This window comes from Microtus pennsylvanicus, chromosome 15 (genome assembly GCF_037038515.1).
Source record: "Microtus pennsylvanicus isolate mMicPen1 chromosome 15, mMicPen1.hap1, whole genome shotgun sequence".
Lineage (NCBI taxonomy): Eukaryota > Metazoa > Chordata > Mammalia > Rodentia > Cricetidae > Microtus > Microtus pennsylvanicus.
This window is the reverse complement of record NC_134593.1, coordinates 65,941,746-65,960,880: the sequence shown is the minus strand read 5'-3', so window position 1 is coordinate 65,960,880 and position 19,135 is coordinate 65,941,746. Positions and strand designations below refer to the sequence as shown.

The window sequence follows — 19,135 nt, the reverse complement described above, 5'->3', positions numbered from 1 at the left end:
GCATACTAAAATTCTCTTGGTAAAGAGTCACAGGTTTAATTCTTCATATGTGATTTAAAGTTATGTCGGCGGTAAGAAGTGGCAAATGGCATACCTCCCAGAAGCAGCGACGAGTGGAGTATAAGCCCCATCCTGTAGTTCCTTGGCCCAACGTTTGTAGCAAGCGGCTTATTTGAATCTTCCCGGGCAATCCTCCATTACAGTAGGGTGTGGGGTATGGGAAGCTTAATGAATGCATGTAATTCCTCTATCTACTTAGTAATTTTAGTCCAAAGAGCAAATGATAAATTATAAATGCTGAGCATTGATGTTTTCTTTCCAAATTGCATTAAAATGCTGTGCAGTACAGGAGAATGTAATTCAGTATTCTACCTTCAAATTTGAGTTAATTTTCTAATAAAGTCATCTCCCTTACAAAGCATATTTACATGTCATTTTAATGCATGGGAAATAGAATATATGAAGTGATATATGTATATAATAATGTATATAATAATATGTGATAACATTAAAAAAATACTATCAGCAGAAAGGAATGCTAATTTTTTTCAATACAGGGTTTCTCTGTACAACAAACGAAGCTGTCCTGCAGCTAGCTCTTAGACAAGGCTGGCCTCAAACTCACAGAGATCTGCCTGTCTCTGCCTCCCATGTGCTGGGATTAGAGGCGTGTGCCACCACCATCCCCCACCAATAGTATTTTTTAATGAGAAAGTTGGATGGTTATAAGTGTAGAGCAACAGAATCAGATTTCAAACATCAACAGTGAAGTTCCTATCCTTATCTTTTGGTGTTCTACGTCTGTTTTCCTCCAATTTGCTAATTTCTTTTTAAAATTTATATGTGATGGATATGTGTTAATCTCCAAACGTATGACTAAATAATGAATATGTGAATCAACTTTTTGATGGACAAATCTCAAAATAAATTATGGTCATTAATATATTAAAAGTTATAAAGGAAAAGACATCAGTGTTATTCTCAATCAATGAAATTTTGTTGTGTGCCATTTCCTAGAAGTAGAAAAATAAATTAAAGGTGTCTTTATTGTTGGTAGTAAACTATGGAATTAGCCGATGTGAAGCAGTCCTAATACTCAATAAAGGGAATACATGGTTGTCTTTTATTCTAGCATCTGAGAGTGTCTTCTCCTTTTCAGCAGAATTGTGTGAGTGGACATTTACATCTTTTTGTTTTTTTGATCTCCAAGTAAGATTTTTTATTAGAACTAGTCTTCCTTTTCTGTTAGATGGACAGGATAAAGTGCTACATTTTAAAATTCTGTTTATTACATCGGTTGATGTGTTAGAGTAAACATCGATATGAAATGATGTCCAGTACTAAAAGTAACAGCAGCTGGAAAAGAGGGCAGGGAAGGCTGAAACTATATAGGCATTCAGTTAGATGTTTATTAATTAACATTTTTTCTTATAGCAGCAAACTAGTCACTTGCTGCTTTAGATAGTATGTCCTAATATTTTATGGACATCTGACTCCTGATTTTTTATTGATTAAGATTAATTAGGTTAACACTTCAGGGATGAAATACATAGCTATAACTGAGTTCTGACTTTTGCAAGCTCCAGTGGGAGAAGATACAGAAGGTAAGAATTCACTATATTGGAAGTTTAGAATGTACGATTGGTCTTACCGTGTAATGACCAAGACTACACTCTGAAAAGATTAATGCCCTCTGCCATTCGTACCAAACTATGCTGGCAATGCGTGACAAGTTGAGCATGACTTCTGTGACCCACACAGAATGGAAGGAGAGAATCAACAGTTTCATTGTCATTCGGCTTCTCTAGGTGTACCAGAGTTCATGCACTGGGGTACACTGGCTGTGGGATATGTGTATCCATGTGGGTGCTCACCGCACACAACAGGTGAAGATCTGAGGATAGCTTATGGGTGTCAGTTCTCTGACTCCATCATGTGGGTTCCAAGGATTGAACTCATGTCATCAGGGTGGCAGGAAGCGTTGTTGCCCACTGAGCCATATCTCCAGCCCTATTCATTTTTTAAAATTAAGATTAGTAAGACTACTGAGCTGTCAATATAGTGAATATGGAAATATAAATATATTTATGGATTATGAAAAAGATAAAAAATAGTAAAAAGTCTCTTGCCAACCGTAAGATGGCACCTTCCTAGACCTGGACGGAGAGGGGAGGACCTTGGACTTTCCACGGGGCAGGGAACCCTGACTGCTCTTTGGACTGGAGAGGGAGGGGGAGAGGAGTGGGGGGAGGGGGAGAGGAGTGGGAGAAGAGGGAGGGAAATGGGAGGCTGGGAGGAGGCAGAAATTTTTTTTTCAATAAAAAATAAAAAAACAGTAAAAAGACAATAGTTGAATAAAATCAAAGATGGCAGGGAAATATTGGTATTAGATGATGTATGATAAAGAAGAACATGTAACTATTAAAACTTGTGACTGATGGAGGGAGGAGAAAGATGTTCCAAAGTCTAGAATTTCCCCCCTCACTGACTTAATCCATGACATGTAAGCCCCGTGTCTTTCCTCTGACATTTCCCATGGACTCCCTTCTCAGCTGTATTTTTTGTGTTACACACAAGTATGCTATTTCAGGCTAATCTTTCTCTGGGCTATTAATGTATTCAACTTTCAAAGCCTGCTGTGCAACGCAACTGCTAAACTCTAACCACCACACCCTCAAGAGTCTGCATTGTGTCCATCAATTAAAATAAATCAAATCCTTATCATGACACTTAGTGAATAATTCAAGTTCCCATTTCCTTGATTTGATTTGCTGAGAAGCAAATCTCTGGCTCTCTCAAGCATCAAATATCGTCTTTGATAATAATGGATTCGTTGAGATGTTTGTAATTCTCATACCATTGGGTCTTCGCTCATTTTATTAATCTAGAAGTTTTTCTTTAATATCCTCTTTTTAAAAAATTACTTATTTGAACTTGAGGTCATGATGTGAGTGTGATGGTGTTCTGTTACAATTCTCTGATCTGATCTTTATTTGTCATCTCATCTCAACTGTACCTAGAAATTTATTAGTATTGTGGATGGCATAGTATCAAAATGGATAGTACTGTCCATGTTCACTTTAAAACTTGGTATGAATTCATTTTCAATGATGACTGTGGATATATTTATTGGTTTTCATTTACCAAAAACCTAGTCAAAGAGAACTCAATCTCAGGTAACTTCAAGGAGAGACAAATGGATAAAGGTGGATAGCTGAAGCTGGAGGAGAATCGGGGAAGATGCCTGGCAAGAGAGTGTTCTCAGAAAAAACATCCCAGAGAAAACTTAATTCAGTCTGGTTCCACAGAGAAACTTTGAGTGCCAAAAATTCCCCAGAGCAGTTACATGTCAAGCAATAGACCTCTTAGATCTCAGACTATCGGTCTTGTTCTGTGGAAGCCTCAGGGAGATGTAAACCGCCATACACTTCCATCCTGTTTGAAGTGAGGGCAAAATAATGCCAGCAGTTGAATCACAATGGCCCAAAGAAAAATCTCATGTAGGCACTAAATAAATTTTGAATGCCTGGATGGATACATAATAAATTATTGAACCCGAGCTTGTTTAAAAGACAACAGTGAGATATTGAAGACTTTTGATGAAGTCAATGTTACCCATAGAGTGCTAATATTAATAAATTAGATTAGGGGTATTATAAAGAATAGATTAATGAAAGTAAACTCATCTCAAAGGGAGAAGATTACATAAGAGGAATTTTCTATGGTGTTGAAGTTAGATTTTAGCATGGAGGCAATATAAATGCAAGATAAAATGAACTTTATATTAATATTGCAAATAAAGTTTCCATCATTTTTTGCTGATATGTGAATCAAGCAAAATAAATATTTCTCAATGTATAAATATAATCTGCTCAGTTAATATTATTTTACTCGTATGGATATGTTTTCAGGGCTGATCACTTTGTATTACATGATCAATTGGTATGATTCCCTGGGTGGGGAAGACTCCTTCTGTTCTCAGCATTGCTTAATTGCCTGTAGTTCTTTGCCTAGGGTTAGGGCTTCCTGAGCATTCCCCACTTTCATGTTAACATGTCATATATATATATATATATATATATATATATATATATATATATATAAAACTATCAAAGTAAAGGGGTCCATGAATTTGAAAGAAAGCAATGAGGAGGAACATAGAGAACGATTTGATGGAGGAAAAGTAAGGAGGGAAAGATGTCATTGTATTATATTCCAAAAAATAATAACAAAAGAAATTTTAAAAAAGAAATAAAGAAACAAGGATTTCTACATACATTGAGGCTGCTCACTATTTTGCACTGGAGCCCGATGGTTTTCCTGACTGGCAATGCAGCAGAGAAAGCTTCTGGCATCTTAGCAATGCTTGAATTCATTGTGAAACTTGTGGGTCTGAGCTTTGGTCCATCACTGCTTACTTTCGCTGTTGTTTTCCTTTCAACAAGGACTCACATGCTGATTCTGTTCAGACAGTTGTTTCCAATACACCCTATGTCCTAGATCTGATATCACTTTCTCAGGGAATATCAGCCGTAATGCAGAGGCACTTCCTTCTTCCCCTCCCTCTAGTAAAGGGCACCCAATTTTCAAATACCTTCAACTTGTAATTTTCAGTCCAATTGCTTTAGTTGTTCCAATATCCCTGCTTTCCCGTGAGGACCAACACTGGTCAGTGATTTAACTTTCAACTCAGAACCTTTACAAAATTGGCTTATAAGAACTTGTTAAATTAATGACGAAGTTATGGCTTAGACAAATTGAATTGAAAGCGTGAGTGGGTACAGACAGTGAGGTCTAAGGGCAGTTGCTCCTTGTTATGTATCCGAGAAAGCAATCTGGGAACCAGGTGCGCATAGTTACCCATGAAGCTAAGAGTGGTTTTAATGACAAGGGTGTGGAGAAACAATGAAAAGAAGTCAATAAAGTCAAATATTTCTCAGTAAAAAACAAAATTCAAAAAGAAAATAGGTGTGCTCCCAGGTGTTCAACATCACTAATCCTTGAGGGATAACCAATCAAAAGTATAACAAGGTATCACTTGCACCCATTAGTAGGACAGTATGCAAGAAGACAGAGACACACATACTGGAAAGGATTTGAGAAGAGAGAATTCTTGTGCATTCCTGATATAAATTTGAGTTGATATAACCCTTATGGAAAACAGTACAAAGCTTTCATTGCTTCTTCCTGAAATCTTGGACTATCCAATGAAAATTTCAGTACCAGGTGTGGGATATATGCCAACAGTTATTAGTCAGGAAGATGTCTGTCTGTCTGTCTATCTATCTCTATTTATCTATATATAGATATAGATATATAAGGAGAACAGAGAGAGATGCAGAGAAAACAGAGATAGAAAGAGAGACAGAGAAGAATGTGAGAAAATTATTAATATGTATTTAGAGAGATAAATAGCTAGATAGCTAAATAGGTGAAGAAACACACCAAGAGGGCTGTGATCAACTTATCAATGGCTTCCGCCACTAAAGGAAATGGCCTCCCCTTTCCAAGCACTCACTAATATATCTACATCATGGCAGGAGGGGCTTGTTGGGAAGAATTATTTCATTATAAATATTTGGGAAATTTACAAAGAATGCAAATATAAATACTATTAATGAAGTAGAGATTTACCACATTTTCCAGAAACCCAAGTTCTGGATATACGTACAAAGGACTGAAAATCAGCACCTTGCATGATGTCTGTACTTACATGCACATTATTGCAGCAGCACTCACAGAACCAAGATATGTAAGCACCTTAAATAGACAGTGATGAGCAAACAAGTGAAGAGTGTAGCGTGGGGGGCTGTAAAGACTTCTCACTGAGTAAGGACACTCCCTGTGCAAGCATAAAGACCTATGTTCGAATCCTGAGTACCCATGTTAAAGAAAAAGAAAGAAGGAAAGAAGAAAGGAAGGAAGGAAGGAGGGAAGGAAGGAAAGAAGGAAAGAAGGAAGGAAGGAAGGTGAAAATCCAAACCAAAAACTACAGTACAGAATTGGCTGTAGGAGCCTCTAATTCCAGCAGAGAATGTGTGCATTTGTATACAGCACAGATCCCAGAAGCTGCCTCGCCAGCCATCCTAGAGGAAATTGAAAGCTTAAATGAGAGATCATGCCTCAAGTTATTGAGGGTAAGGGTAGCAATCAACATGTCTAATATCCTCCTATAGCTTCCTCATGATCACACATAGGGATCCACACCTCTCCAATTGCCCAAATACATATATATGCACATTTGTATCTCACATCCATTCACTCCCACACTGGGAACACATGTAAACTCACTACACACACACACACACACACATACACACACACAGATATACACACACAGACATACACACACACACACCAAGAGACATAAACATACATTACTTATGCACATACACAGAGTGTATAAATTACAAAAGATAAAATATTTTTCATAAAAATTTGGAAATCTTGCTTTTATAAAAAATATGTGTAGTAATATGGACGCGGTGGCAGGGTTGCGTCCCCAAACACCCCAGCCGCCTGCCCTGCCCGGCTAGCTTATGCTCCAAATAATTACACAGACACTGTATTCTTTTAAACACTGCTCTGGCCCATTTCTAATAATCTATGTAGCGCCCCTAGGTGCGCTTACCGGGAAGATTCTAGCCTAAGTCCATCCTGGGTCGGAGCTGGGGCATGGTGTGCGTCTTCCCTGGAGCAGGTAGCATGGCGTCTCTCTGAAAGCGTCTGCTCTGGAGAGCGGAGCTGTGGAGTCTGACCTCACTTCCTCTTCCTCCCAGCCTTCCCTTCTGTTTACTCCACCCACCTAAGGGTGGGCCTATCAAATGGGCCTAGCAGTTTCTTTATTGCTTAAACAATGAAATCAACAGATTGATATATGACACTCCCACATCACTTCCCCTTTTTCTGTTTAAACAAAAAAAGGAAGGCTTTAACCTTAACATAGCAAAATTACATATAACAAAACAGTTATCAAGTAAAAGTTACATCAGAAACATTTATACATATAACAAAATTGACCTTAAATCTCTATCAATAAAGCAAAATCTATACTAATGCAAATTATTCATATCTATATCATATCCCCCTTTAAATGTAAAAGAACATTTATAAACCATATTTGGGAACATGGGCGCAGTTTTTTCTCTCCAAACTGCTTCCTGCTGAACGGGGGCGTCGTTAATTAGGTCTTTCTTGGTATAACCTGTGTGCTAGTTTCATCTCAGTTGGCAGTTGAGCAAAGCAATTTTCTGAAGATGTTCACAGCAACCCTTCAGGAGGACGTGGTCCATCATACCAAATCGGGATAAATGCAATCCACAAGGTCTGATCCTCTGTGAAAACAAAAGAAGACTCTCTCCAAAGCATCATATCCTTAGACCCAAATTCTGAAATCGTAATACCCTTATATCCATTCTGGTTTAGCTTGGCAGCCCATGTAATGAAATGTCTCTCTGTACTTAGCTCCTTCACAGTCAAAAATTTTAAAGAAAACACAATGTACATAATCCAGACTCTTTGTGAAATTTTCATTTTTACGCGGCTTAGTTTTACTCTATCACTTTACTTTATTCTGTCTCTTTAAAGACTTTACTTTTACTTTTTTTTTTTTTAACCATTAACTTTATTCTCTATATTCTTTTTCTTCTCTCTCCCAAGCCAACGTACATTCATCCAACAGTGTGACTCGTTTAGCGGTCTGAATCTGTCCTATTGTGAATCTGCAATTTTTTACTATTCAGGAGCACTTTTGATTTGTGCCTTTAAATCACTAGGCACTTAAGAATCTAAGATGTGACATTCCTAGGTTAACTTTTGCTTTTTGAGCGTACATCTGTAGACCAGGCTGTCTTTGAACTCTCAGAGATCCGCCTGTCTCTGCCTCCCAGGCATTGGGATTAAAGGCGTACACTACTACACCTTGAAGTCACAGAGGTCTATCTCCCTCTGCCTCCCAAGTGTTGGGATTAAAGGTGTGTACTAAGACACACAACAACTCTCTTCCTTTTTTTTAAGAACTTCAACTTTTAGCTTGCATATATTTTTAACACACTTTAAACCATGCAGAAATTTTCTCTGTCTTTGAATCTCTCTTTACTGTATATCTCTCTTTTTCTGACCACAAGAGCCTTTAATTTACCAAGCAATATCAGTAGGACTAAAGGCGTGGCTTTGCCGGCTGGATCCAGCCCATTCCTTAGCTTTCCAGCCTCATGGCTGATGTACAGGCTGCAGCCATGTTTATAGCCACAACTGGCATTTCAAGGTCCCTGCCAGCCAGAGAGCTACAACAGACAACACTCAAGTCCTCTCTCGGTAGCCGGCCCTCCTGCCTCAGTCAGAGTTTGCCATGGCAGGAAAGCCCAGAAAGCCGGCATTTTTAAACGGCACAGCTTTTTTCCTGCTACGGCTGAAAACCGAAAAGCATGTGTTCAGCTTTTCATCAACACTGTTTAAGTGTTTTGTGGCAGGACCTCTTAATGAGCCGCAGGGTTTTGCAGCTAAAGCTGAGTCAGGAAGCCTCTTGGGGCTACCAGGTAGGAGCGGCACTCAGCACTTTAATTCTGAGACTGAGCGTGCAGCACAGAAATTCTTTTCATCCAAGTTACGTCCAAATCTGACACACAGAGCACTGTGCAGTCTGAAAACACGTCTCTGTATGGCGGCAGGAATCCGCCATGCTCTTCCGCCTGCCTAAGTCTGATTCTGCCTTCTGCCCAGGAGCAGGCGGGGAGCTCTGAGTCATCGTCAAGGTCTCAGAGCACTCTCCTTCAGATCCCAAGCGGGAACACAAACATAAAGCCAGAGTTTGCACTGGCGGCACAGCCCCGGGAAGCCACACTTTAAAATAACGCAGCTTTTTTTCTGCTGCTGTTGCTGAATCAGGAAATCTCTCTACAGCACGCCACCAACAAACAGCAAAAATCTGTGTCTCTCTCCCTTATTTTTAAGCCTTCTCAAGTTTTTTGTGGACTCAGTTAGCCACACGTCTGGGCGTCATTTGTAGTAATATGGACGCGGTGGCAGGGTTGCGTCCCCAAACACCCCAGCCGCCTGCCCTGCCCGGCTAGCTTATGCTCCAAATAATTACACAGACACTGTATTCTTTTAAACACTGCTCTGGCCCATTTCTAATAATCTATGTAGCGCCCCTAGGTGCGCTTACCGGGAAGATTCTAGCCTAAGTCCATCCTGGGTCGGAGCTGGGGCATGGTGTGCGTCTTCCCTGGAGCAGGTAGCATGGCGTCTCTCTGAAAGCGTCTGCTCTGGAGAGCGGAGCTGTGGAGTCTGACCTCACTTCCTCTTCCTCCCAGCCTTCCCTTCTGTTTACTCCACCCACCTAAGGGTGGGCCTATCAAATGGGCCTAGCAGTTTCTTTATTGCTTAAACAATGAAATCAACAGATTGATATATGACACTCCCACATCAAATATGGATTACACCCAAAGATCAGCATTGTAAGCACTGGAGGACAATGCCTAATCACATTTAAATGTGAAATCTAAAGATTTAAGCTCACGTAACCAAGAGGTAAAACGGTGGTAACTAGAGACTGGGGATTGGGAGGAGTAGGCAACCAACATGCAGTTCTAAGAGTAGTGTGTTCAGGTGGTATAGTGTATATAAAGGTGCTCATAATTACAAATCATTATGTATTAAAAATCCATTATGAGAGCACATCTCTGCTATTATTTTGAGGTTATTATGGTATAAATGAAAAATGAGAACATATATTTAAAGTATATGGTATAATCTACATGTTTATAGACATTGAGAATTACCACCACATTAATCTAGTTAGCATACTCCTCTCACACTGTTACCTTTGTGTGACATGACACTGTAGAGCTCTCATAACTGAATTTTGCGTTCAGCAGGTTCTAGTCTCATGACTAATGATGTGAGACACACATAAGATTGTCAGCTGCACTCTGATAAAGAATATCCGCAGGGTTTCCAATCTGAATGGACAAACATCACAATAAACAACAGAGGGGGGTCTGTGATAGCACAAACCAGTGTTAAAGTCTTTGGAGACAAGAGACTATCTGACAAATGAGAGTATAGTAGTTCATGGAAACATTACTCTTATCAGAGTACACTAATTGGAAATCTAGAAGGAGATTTGGTCACCTCTGGTGCCTCAGTTTCCTACCGAGCACTATTGTTTTGAAGTTAATGATGTCATTGCTACCAAAAATCAGGGGCTTTAGAAAAACCTCTAGGCTGCCCAGTCCACTTTCCCTTTCCTCGGTTTATCAATGGAAAACAAAACAAACTTGACAACATCTAAACAGCAGTGCTGATGCTGACCGAACCGCTCCCTGATTGACTTGTTATTGTTACATGCCCTTTCACGGTTATGCGTTTTAACATTTACTACCCAGGGCTTCCAGGTGGAGAAAACTTTCCTTACAGACCTAGTCTCAGAATAAACACAGAGTATGGAGACTTGAGAACCGTGAGCGAGCCTGAGTCCTGGGTGCAGAACACTGAAAGTGTTTAGTTTTATTTTCTAGCACAATACTGCCACTATACAACCAGTGTTTGCTGAAAATCCTTGTAACTTACTCCTAGATGAATTCAGCATAGGCTACATTTAGTGTCTTTCACATAGCTACTTGTCCTTTCACTTTCTGTTATGCCATGTTGCCCTTATTTAGGCATCAGATGTTGTAGTGATATGGGTGGCGGCGGGGCTGCGTCCCCAACACCCCAGCTGCCTGCTCGGCTAGCTTTTGTCCCGAAATAACAACACACAAACTGTATTCATTTAATCACTGCTTGGCTCATTTCTACCTAGCCTCTTCTAGGCTAACTCTCACACCTGGACTAGCCCATTTCTAATCATCTGTGTAGCGCCCCTAGGTGCACTTACCGGGAAGATTCCAGCCTAAGTCCATCCTGGGTTGGAGCTTCATAGCGTGTGTCTGCCTGGGAGCCGGGAGCATGGCATCTCTCTCTGAGGCGTCTGCTCCAGAGAGGAGAGCTGTCAAGTCTGAGCTCACTTCCTCTTCCTCCCAGCGTTTTGTTCTGTCTACTCCTCCTACCTATCTTCTAACCAATGAAATGGGCCAAGGCAGTTCCTTTATTAGCCAATGACCTTCCTCCATCAAGATGTTAGGCAGACAAATAATGAACTCATCTAATTTACTAAAAGCTTTTTCTTCCACAATTATTTCAAACTTTTTAACCACTTTCCCTCTGTTTCAAAACACACCTAAGCAGGGTGCTATTTGAGTTACTGTCTCATAAGTTTTATGATGTCAACATTTGGTACAAGAGAATTCTGAAGACATGTTTGTTTTACTGAGAAGAATGCATATTTAAAAGTCTTTTATGTGCAATATATTTATAGAAATTCAAATTATTTGTAATCCTTTGATGTCTTCTTTGATTCTGACAGCTCCATTAAAACTATAGCAAATTAGAATTATTCTGGTATGTTCTTAACAAACAACCACTACCTAAAAATTATTTTTTTGTTTATATATTTTATTTATTTATTTATTTATTAAAGATTTCTGTCTCTTTCCTGCCACCACCTCCCATTTCCCTCCCCCTCCCCCAATCAAGTCCCCCTCCCTCCTCAGCCCGAAGAGCAATCAGGGTTCCCTGCCCTGTGGGAAGTCCAAGGAACCCAATCTCCATCCAGGTCTAGTAAGTTGAGCATCCAAACTGCCTAGGTTCCTACAAAGCCAGTACGTGCAATAGGATCAGAAACCCATTGCCATTGTTCTTGAGTTCTCATTAGTCCTCATTGTCCGCTATGTTCAGCGAGTCCGGTTTTATCCCAGGCTTTTTCAGACCCACGCCAGCTGGCCTTGGTGAGTTCCCAATAGAACATCCCCATTGTCTCAGTGTGTGGGTGCACCCCTTGCGGTCCTGAGTTCCTTGCTCATGCTCTCTCTCCTTCTACTCCTGATTTGGACCTTGAGATTTATGTCCCTAAAAATTATTTTATCTCAGCTTCCTTCACTATTTTTCTGTTTCTTCTTCCTTTTTTAATGTTTGCCTTCTCAGTTGTTTTGCTTGGTTTTACTAATATCTCAGTACATAATTAGAATTTACCCAAACCACAACCCCACAACTATGGTAAACATCTGTGGGAATGAGCTTAGTCACCTTGAATACATGAGACTATTGATGGCAATAATTCTAATAGATTCAATTGATATAGAACATCTGTAAATGGCCTACACGATACTTAGTGACAAAAATGTGGATACCTGCATGCTGAGATTAGGCATAAGACAATGCTGCATTTTCTCAATTTTGAACACAGTAAGGAAGATTAATACAATACGTTTTGCATATGTATTTATATGTAATATGGTTCCTTATACAATTTCACTGAACTGATAAGTGAGTATAGCCATGATGGCAGAATGCAAGGTTAGAATATTAAATCAGGACTCCCAGCAGACACAAGACTCCAAGGATACTTGCATGCCTCATAAATGGAAGGGTAATTTCATAAACATGATAGTTTAAATTATATCAAGAATACTTATAATGCCTAACACAATATAATTCCATGAGAATAGTTATTATAGTGCAGTGTAGGCAAGACTGATGAGAGTCAGTCTACACTTCGTCCTAAAGATGCAAATTTTTAAATAATTATGTTTTGATAATCTTTTGAAAATTGCATGAACACATACAATCAGTGCAGAATTTTTAAAATGGTGTATCTGGTAGTTTCAGGTTGCATTGGAAAATGTAAGCTTAATGTTGTAAAGGATTTCCAATTTGAAAAATAAAGATTTTAAAAAGTTTAAAATACAATAATAGAATGAAAGAGCTTTACTGTTTTGGTACAGTGCTCTTCTATACTTTGTCACTCATATTAGTTTAATAAATCGCTGATTGAACAGTAGCTAGACAGAAAGTATAGGTGCGGCAACCAGAGTAGGAGAATTCTAGGAAGAAAAAAGGCAGAGATGCAGTTTCCAGCCAAACACAGTTGAAGGAAGATAAGAATGCCTTACTGAGAAAAGGTACCAAGCCACATGGCTAAACATAGTCAAGAATTATGGGTTAATTTAAGTTGTAAGAGCTAGTTAATAATAAGCCTGAACTAGTAGGCCAAATAGTTTATGATTAATATAAGCCTCTGTGTACTTCTTTGGGAATGAATGACTGCAGGACCAGGTGGGACAGAAACTTCTGTCTACATTTTATTTTAACATCAGAATGCTAAAAGTACAAATCTCATAAAGAATGTAGATGAGTGAAACATCTCTGAGATATTCCAAAGTAAATCTCACAAAGCCAGGCATTGGTGACACACGCCTTTAATCCTAGCATTCGGGAGGCAGAGGCAGGCAGATCACTGTGAGTTCCAGTTCAAGGCCATCCTGGTCTATAAGAGCTAGTTCCACGCACGCACTGGCTTTGTGGGAGCCTAGGCAGTTTGGATGCTCAACTTACTAGACCTGGATGGAGGTGGGGGTTCCTTGGACTTCCCACAGGACAGGGAACCCTGATTGCTTTTCGGGCTGGGGGGGGGACTTGATTGGGGGAGGGGGAGGCAAATGGGAGGTGGTGGCAGGGAAGAGACAGAAATCTTTAATAAATAAATAAATAAAAAATAAAACACAAAGTCCAGACCTAAAAAAAAAAAGAGCTAGTTCCAGGACAGGCTCCATAACTACAGAGAAACCCTGTCTCGAAACAACAACAACAAAAACTTACATGGAAATTCAAAGACCTGAGAATGTGGGAAACAAATTTTAAGAAGAAAAGGTAAAGGGCTTATACCACCACATTAGATTTAAAGAGTGTATGAAATAATTGGTATAGCAGGGAAGGGATGTGAGGAGAGGCAGAGAAATGACAGGGACAAGCATGATTCCACACAGGAAATCAAGCAGTGCTTTGTCACAATTCTTGTACAATTGATGACAAAAGAAACTTTATGTCAAAGATGGTGTAAGTGGACATTGATGTGGAAGCAAGCATAAGCCTTGACTTTAACACATCAAAATCTGGAAATTCTAGAAAAAACATTTTTAAGAAATTTGGTAAAAGAATAGTTAGGAAAACTTTGCTAGGGAAAGACAAGAAGGACATTCTTCTAAGGCAGTAAAAAAATTAAAATTTATCTTCAGAGATTTATTCATTTTATTTTATGTGTATGGTGATTCTTCAGAGTATATGTGAATGAATGTCATGCATTCTTGGTGGCAGCAGTGATCAGAAACAAGTATCTGATATTCTGGAGCTGGAGTTAGGGGTGATTGTGAGCTGATAATTGGGGGCTGAGGTGTGTCAGGTCTCCCAAAAGAGTAAAAACTGCTCTTACCCACTGAGTCATCTCACCAGCACCTAAAATTACATTTTCTCAAATTTAAGAACTTTCTTCTTAACAATTAATAAAAGGCAACTGGCAGAATGAAAGAAAACATTTACAATTGTATATCTGTCAAGGAACCTCTAAACAGAACAAATGAAAAATTTCCATAATCTAAGGAAATTAATGTTTTCAAAAAAGTGTAAAATATTAGAAAAAACACTTTATCAGAAAACAATGAAAATCATAAGAACATTAGCATTAATCATTAAAGAAATTCAAATTAATTATGTATGTGATATATTTAATTACCTATGGCAAGTCAAAGTAAGATAAATGTAAGGAAAATAACCACAGTCAGTGGACGATCACTCACTCTACTTTTCTAATAATATAAATTAGCAAATTTCCTATGCAGAAAATAATCAGGTCTTATGGAAGGTGGTGGGCTACAGAGGGTCACCAGAAAGGTTCTGATAAGTTGGCATGGTTTCTATTCTGATTGTGGAAATACCATGCAAGCATTCTTGTTAAATTTTATTAAAATATGCCCTTACACTTAGCAAATGTCACTTAAATGAACAAATTATGCTGCAGTAAGAACAAATAAAGAGAAATTCCCCAAAGTGTACTTTGGAGGCCTGTTTCTGATTCTAATTGCTAGATTCGAGTCCAAGAAAGCTCACCTTCTTGGTCTGAAGCTGTACTGGATTCTTACCAACCTCCAATTCTTTCTTTAGTGAATCCGGGAGTTTCTATCTTTGTTGTTTTGTTGTGACTTTGAAACCAAACAAAATTTTTATATTAATCTTGCCTTTAAATTGCAATGGGCATTATTTTTATTGATTCAATTAACCATGTTATAAAAATAATTATTCTATTTTATAGTGTATAAGTGTTTTAATTATATCAAATACATTACAAAACCCATATTAACTTTCATTAAAATGATGGATAATATTCAACAGAACATGAGTAGAAAATGAATATATATACTATTTTCATGTAAATAAATCACTTAATTGAGGGAAATTATTGCTAAATAATGTAAATTTTTCTCAATTCTTTTGGTAAATAGAACATTATGTAGGTATGATTTGACAATTTTCACATAAAATATCGTACAGTGTATACATGTCTGATTATATAGATAGGTTATCCTCTTTAGCTGGGACACATGGAACATCAAAAAATGTCTCAGAATTTGTTCAGTGATCTATCTGTTTGTAACACTTATGTGTTTAGCAATTTGGTAACTTGAATTGCACATCAAGATAAATTCTGTTAGATATCTTTTCTAACATTCCTTTGACTATATAAACATGACATCATGAGCTCATCACTTTTCCAAATGCATTTCCTGCTATGTACTAGGTGCTTTGGCAATATAGAAATAAAACCACACCGAAACAACAGGAAGAGAGCATTGAATGCTAGAAAATACTGCCTTAAATCTTCTCAGGAACTGTGTGGGGGATAGACTCCTGAGCATGTGTTAGGGTTGTAGATTGTCACTGATTTATCTCTATCTCCGTGCTCACTGAATTGTTAGTCTTCTGATTTAGACACATTGCTATCTCAAAAGATTTTTTTTTAATTTTTATTTTATCTGTATTGGTTTTTAATACCTTCATAATTGTTTATTCCTTGCCATGTTGATAAGTTCCCAGAGACCTAAAGTGTTGTTGGATCCCCTAGGACTAGTGTTACAGATTGCTGAGAGCTGGAAATCCAGTCCCAGACCTCTGGAAAAGCAGCCTGTGCATTTAACGACTGAGTCTCTCCAAATCAATAACCAAGCATTTGTATTAATAGTCATTAAAAACAAATTCCTAAGATACTTTCCTTGGCTTTCAGAAAAGCAGAATGTTTGACCTTCCTACTCATTTTATAACTATAAGCATATAAAGTTGTGTGTTATCAAGCTACTTAAAAATACAAAATCCTAGTGCGTCATAGAATCGAATTTCAGTTTGTAGTCCTATGTTGCACAATAGATATGTGCTTCATTTCCTCATTGATATTCTTGAATATTTACTTCCTTCTAGTCAGTGAACAAAAGAACTCAAGCCCATTGCTCGTCCTAGAGTGATATGCTTCCCTCCATCACCTAACCATACATTCATCTACTGCAACCTTATAAGGGAGAAGGGTGAATTCCACCTTGGGCACTGTGAAAGGCAGCCAAGCAGAGCCTGCAGTGAATATGAGGCCCAAGTAAGGATGACTTTCTACAAAAACTGAGTAAGCCACTTCAATTTGGAAAACTGAGAACTAAGAACTACGTGTAGACATTTGTTAGCATGATAATCAGTTCACTCTGAAACTGCTAGCTGTATTGAATTCAACAGTCAGATTTCAGTTAATGGAAAGTAGAGCTGTGGACTAAAAGCAGGAGAAAAGCAAAAATAACAAAATCATTCCCTTATGTTTATAGTTCACAGTTCCAAGCATCCATTTTTTGAAATGGTACCAGAACAGAAACAAGACTATCGCAATCATGTTCTGAACCCTTCAAGGAATCTATCCAGGAATAGAATAAAGGAAATATTCAGTCTGAAACGATACACATTATGTATTTGATCTTGAATTATGACAGTGAGAAAAGAAAGAGAGCAATATTGGTAAACATGCAGAGATAAAAAGAGAGAGCATGCCAGCTTCTGACATATCCTCATTATTTTCTAGAGAACTTCCTTTCTTCCTGGTACAATGGAATGTCACATGGACAGGATCCAAAAGTTTGCTCTAGTTTTGGATCCAAACTGTTTTCCATGAGATTCTTGATTTCTTGTGGACTGTTGTAGCACCCATCTGAAATCAAAGTGTCCTTGTGTTTACTGATATATTGGTGCCTCTGACTGTGTAGATTGAGTCTGGGCCTCAGATTAAGACTCCTGTGTGTTTCCTTAGGGTCATATTCTATAATCAACCTCACTTCAGTTGAGAGGCAAAGACAGCTTCAAAGTCAGAGAGAGAGGTAGATGGCAGGACACTCAAGGTAGACTGAGTTATGAATCCCTCAATTTTACTAATAGAATAATTTATGGATGTAGGGTGTAGACATTCTTAACCCTGAATGTAAACTTTGCTCACTCACGTCTTCGAGTATATTTTCTGTCCAGCTGTTTGCCCCCACTGTTCTCCATGTGGTTAAAGAAGGATCTCCGATTCATCTGCATCTATCTGCTTTTCAGAGATTCCTCTATTGCACCGAATCATAAGAGGGTCCCTGACCACCCAAACCAGAACTTGCCCCTGGGCTTTGGGAGTAAATATTGTAAAGTAGGATTGGAGGATGAACATTTAAGTAACTCAGTGCTTGAGTAGCTCAAATGCTCAGACTGTCCCCAGAGAAACAAGGCATTGTATAGAGATGATGTGATCATGCTCACAGATCACAGTGATGAATCTGCAAACAAATCGTGACGTCCACCCAGGTGTGGACATTAGCATCTCAGATCAAAGAACTCCTTAGACTGTAACCAGAAAAATTTCCCAGAAAAAATTAATGAGGATACAGAGTCCAATAAAGATCACATTAAATTGTCATTTGATTAAATTTTCTTTAAAATAATATTGTTTTATAGAAAAATACTACTAAAAGCTAAGTCAAAATGTAAGTCTTGAATGTCACATGTTATTTTTGTTTTTTTTGTTTATTTATTTATGTATTTTGTTTAGAAATATCTGGGTTAATTTTTTTTAGCAAGTTGTTTTTTTTTGTAAGTAATTTTCTAATTGAGTTGACAACTCCAGTTCTGCAGACTTCTCCCACACTTACACTGGAGAAAACAATGGGTAGCCTAAGACACAAATTGCTTAGAGGTGTGACTGGGTCACATTTATTGTCAAAGGGATAAGAGAGCTTCGGGGAAGAGATTATGAGCAAAGCGTGCGGTTGATTTCTTGATCTAATGATGAATCCAAGAAGACTGGTATAGATGGTGCAATCTTCTGTCCATTGGTGACAGACTATCAATCACTTCAGGTATCATTTGTCCATTCTGGGTGATGACTATAATTCTTTTCAGTCAACTCCTGTCAATTGACTAACCATTGGTTTTTCTTTGACATGCTTCCTTCTTTCTCTGAGGCCTGTCTCTTGATTGTTTTGAGTTCTGTATCAAGATAAGAGGAAGAGACCATGAATACTGCATGAAATTTTCAGCAGCTGTGTCTTCATAAGTCATTTTCTAAAATACTATGTGGCCATGCAATCCCTCAAATGAATCTTAGTTTTAGCATTCCATCCCCATATTCTCTACCTCTCCCTCCTCATTTGATCTTCCTTTTCTGGACCATAACTCACATCATCTATCCAAAACTATCTATTCTTTTTTCCATTCTTAGGTCAATGCATCCCTCTTAAACTTTGTTTTAGGATGTAATAAATAATACAGGAATAATTAGGTTGATTCAAAACTTGTATTTATATATTCTTTTCTAGGAACAGATGATCCCTTAGCCTATGTAGAGCATACCACTAAGATGTCTTGGTCCTTACACTGATCTAAACTTCTTCTGAGCTGGCCAGTGGGAATTCAAATGCCCTATGGCTCCAAGTAAATTCTAGACACTGGTAACTTCTCAGTTGTTCTTTTGCTAGTTTTAAGCAACTTCCTCACAAAAATGTTGGTCTCCTTCTGTCTCTCTCTTTGTCTCTCTGTCTCTCTGTCTGTCTGTCTGTCTGTCTGTCTCTCTCTCTCTCTCTCTCTGTGTGTGTGTGTGTGTGTGTGTATGTGCCTTTCCATCTCTCTTGAAGTCTCAAGAGAAAGCAAGAAAAGTTGATTCATTCAGTGTGTCTATAGTAGGAAGAGTAATAAATAAAGAGGTCTA

The 19,135-nt window shown here is 38.4% G+C and overlaps 1 protein-coding gene across 4 annotated transcripts in view; it reads right to left on the bottom strand.

The window, feature by feature from the left end:
• Gpc5 (glypican 5) overlaps window positions 1–19,135 on the bottom strand; it is a 1,110,053-nt gene that overhangs the window by 163,923 nt on the left and 926,995 nt on the right. Inside the window, exon 9 of one of the 4 annotated variants that reach the window (XR_012907933.1) lies at window positions 18,117–18,417. The exons of 2 other annotated variants lie outside the window; for them this stretch is intronic. Coding sequence is in view for 1 of the 2 variants with exons in the window: in XM_075949573.1 (XP_075805688.1) it covers window positions 18,416–18,417 (2 nt within the window). In the remaining variant the exon portion in view is untranslated. Of the gene's footprint in view, window positions 1–18,116; window positions 18,418–19,135 lie in introns of those variants that run through there. One more of the 4 variants, XM_075949573.1, reaches the window with a different exon arrangement.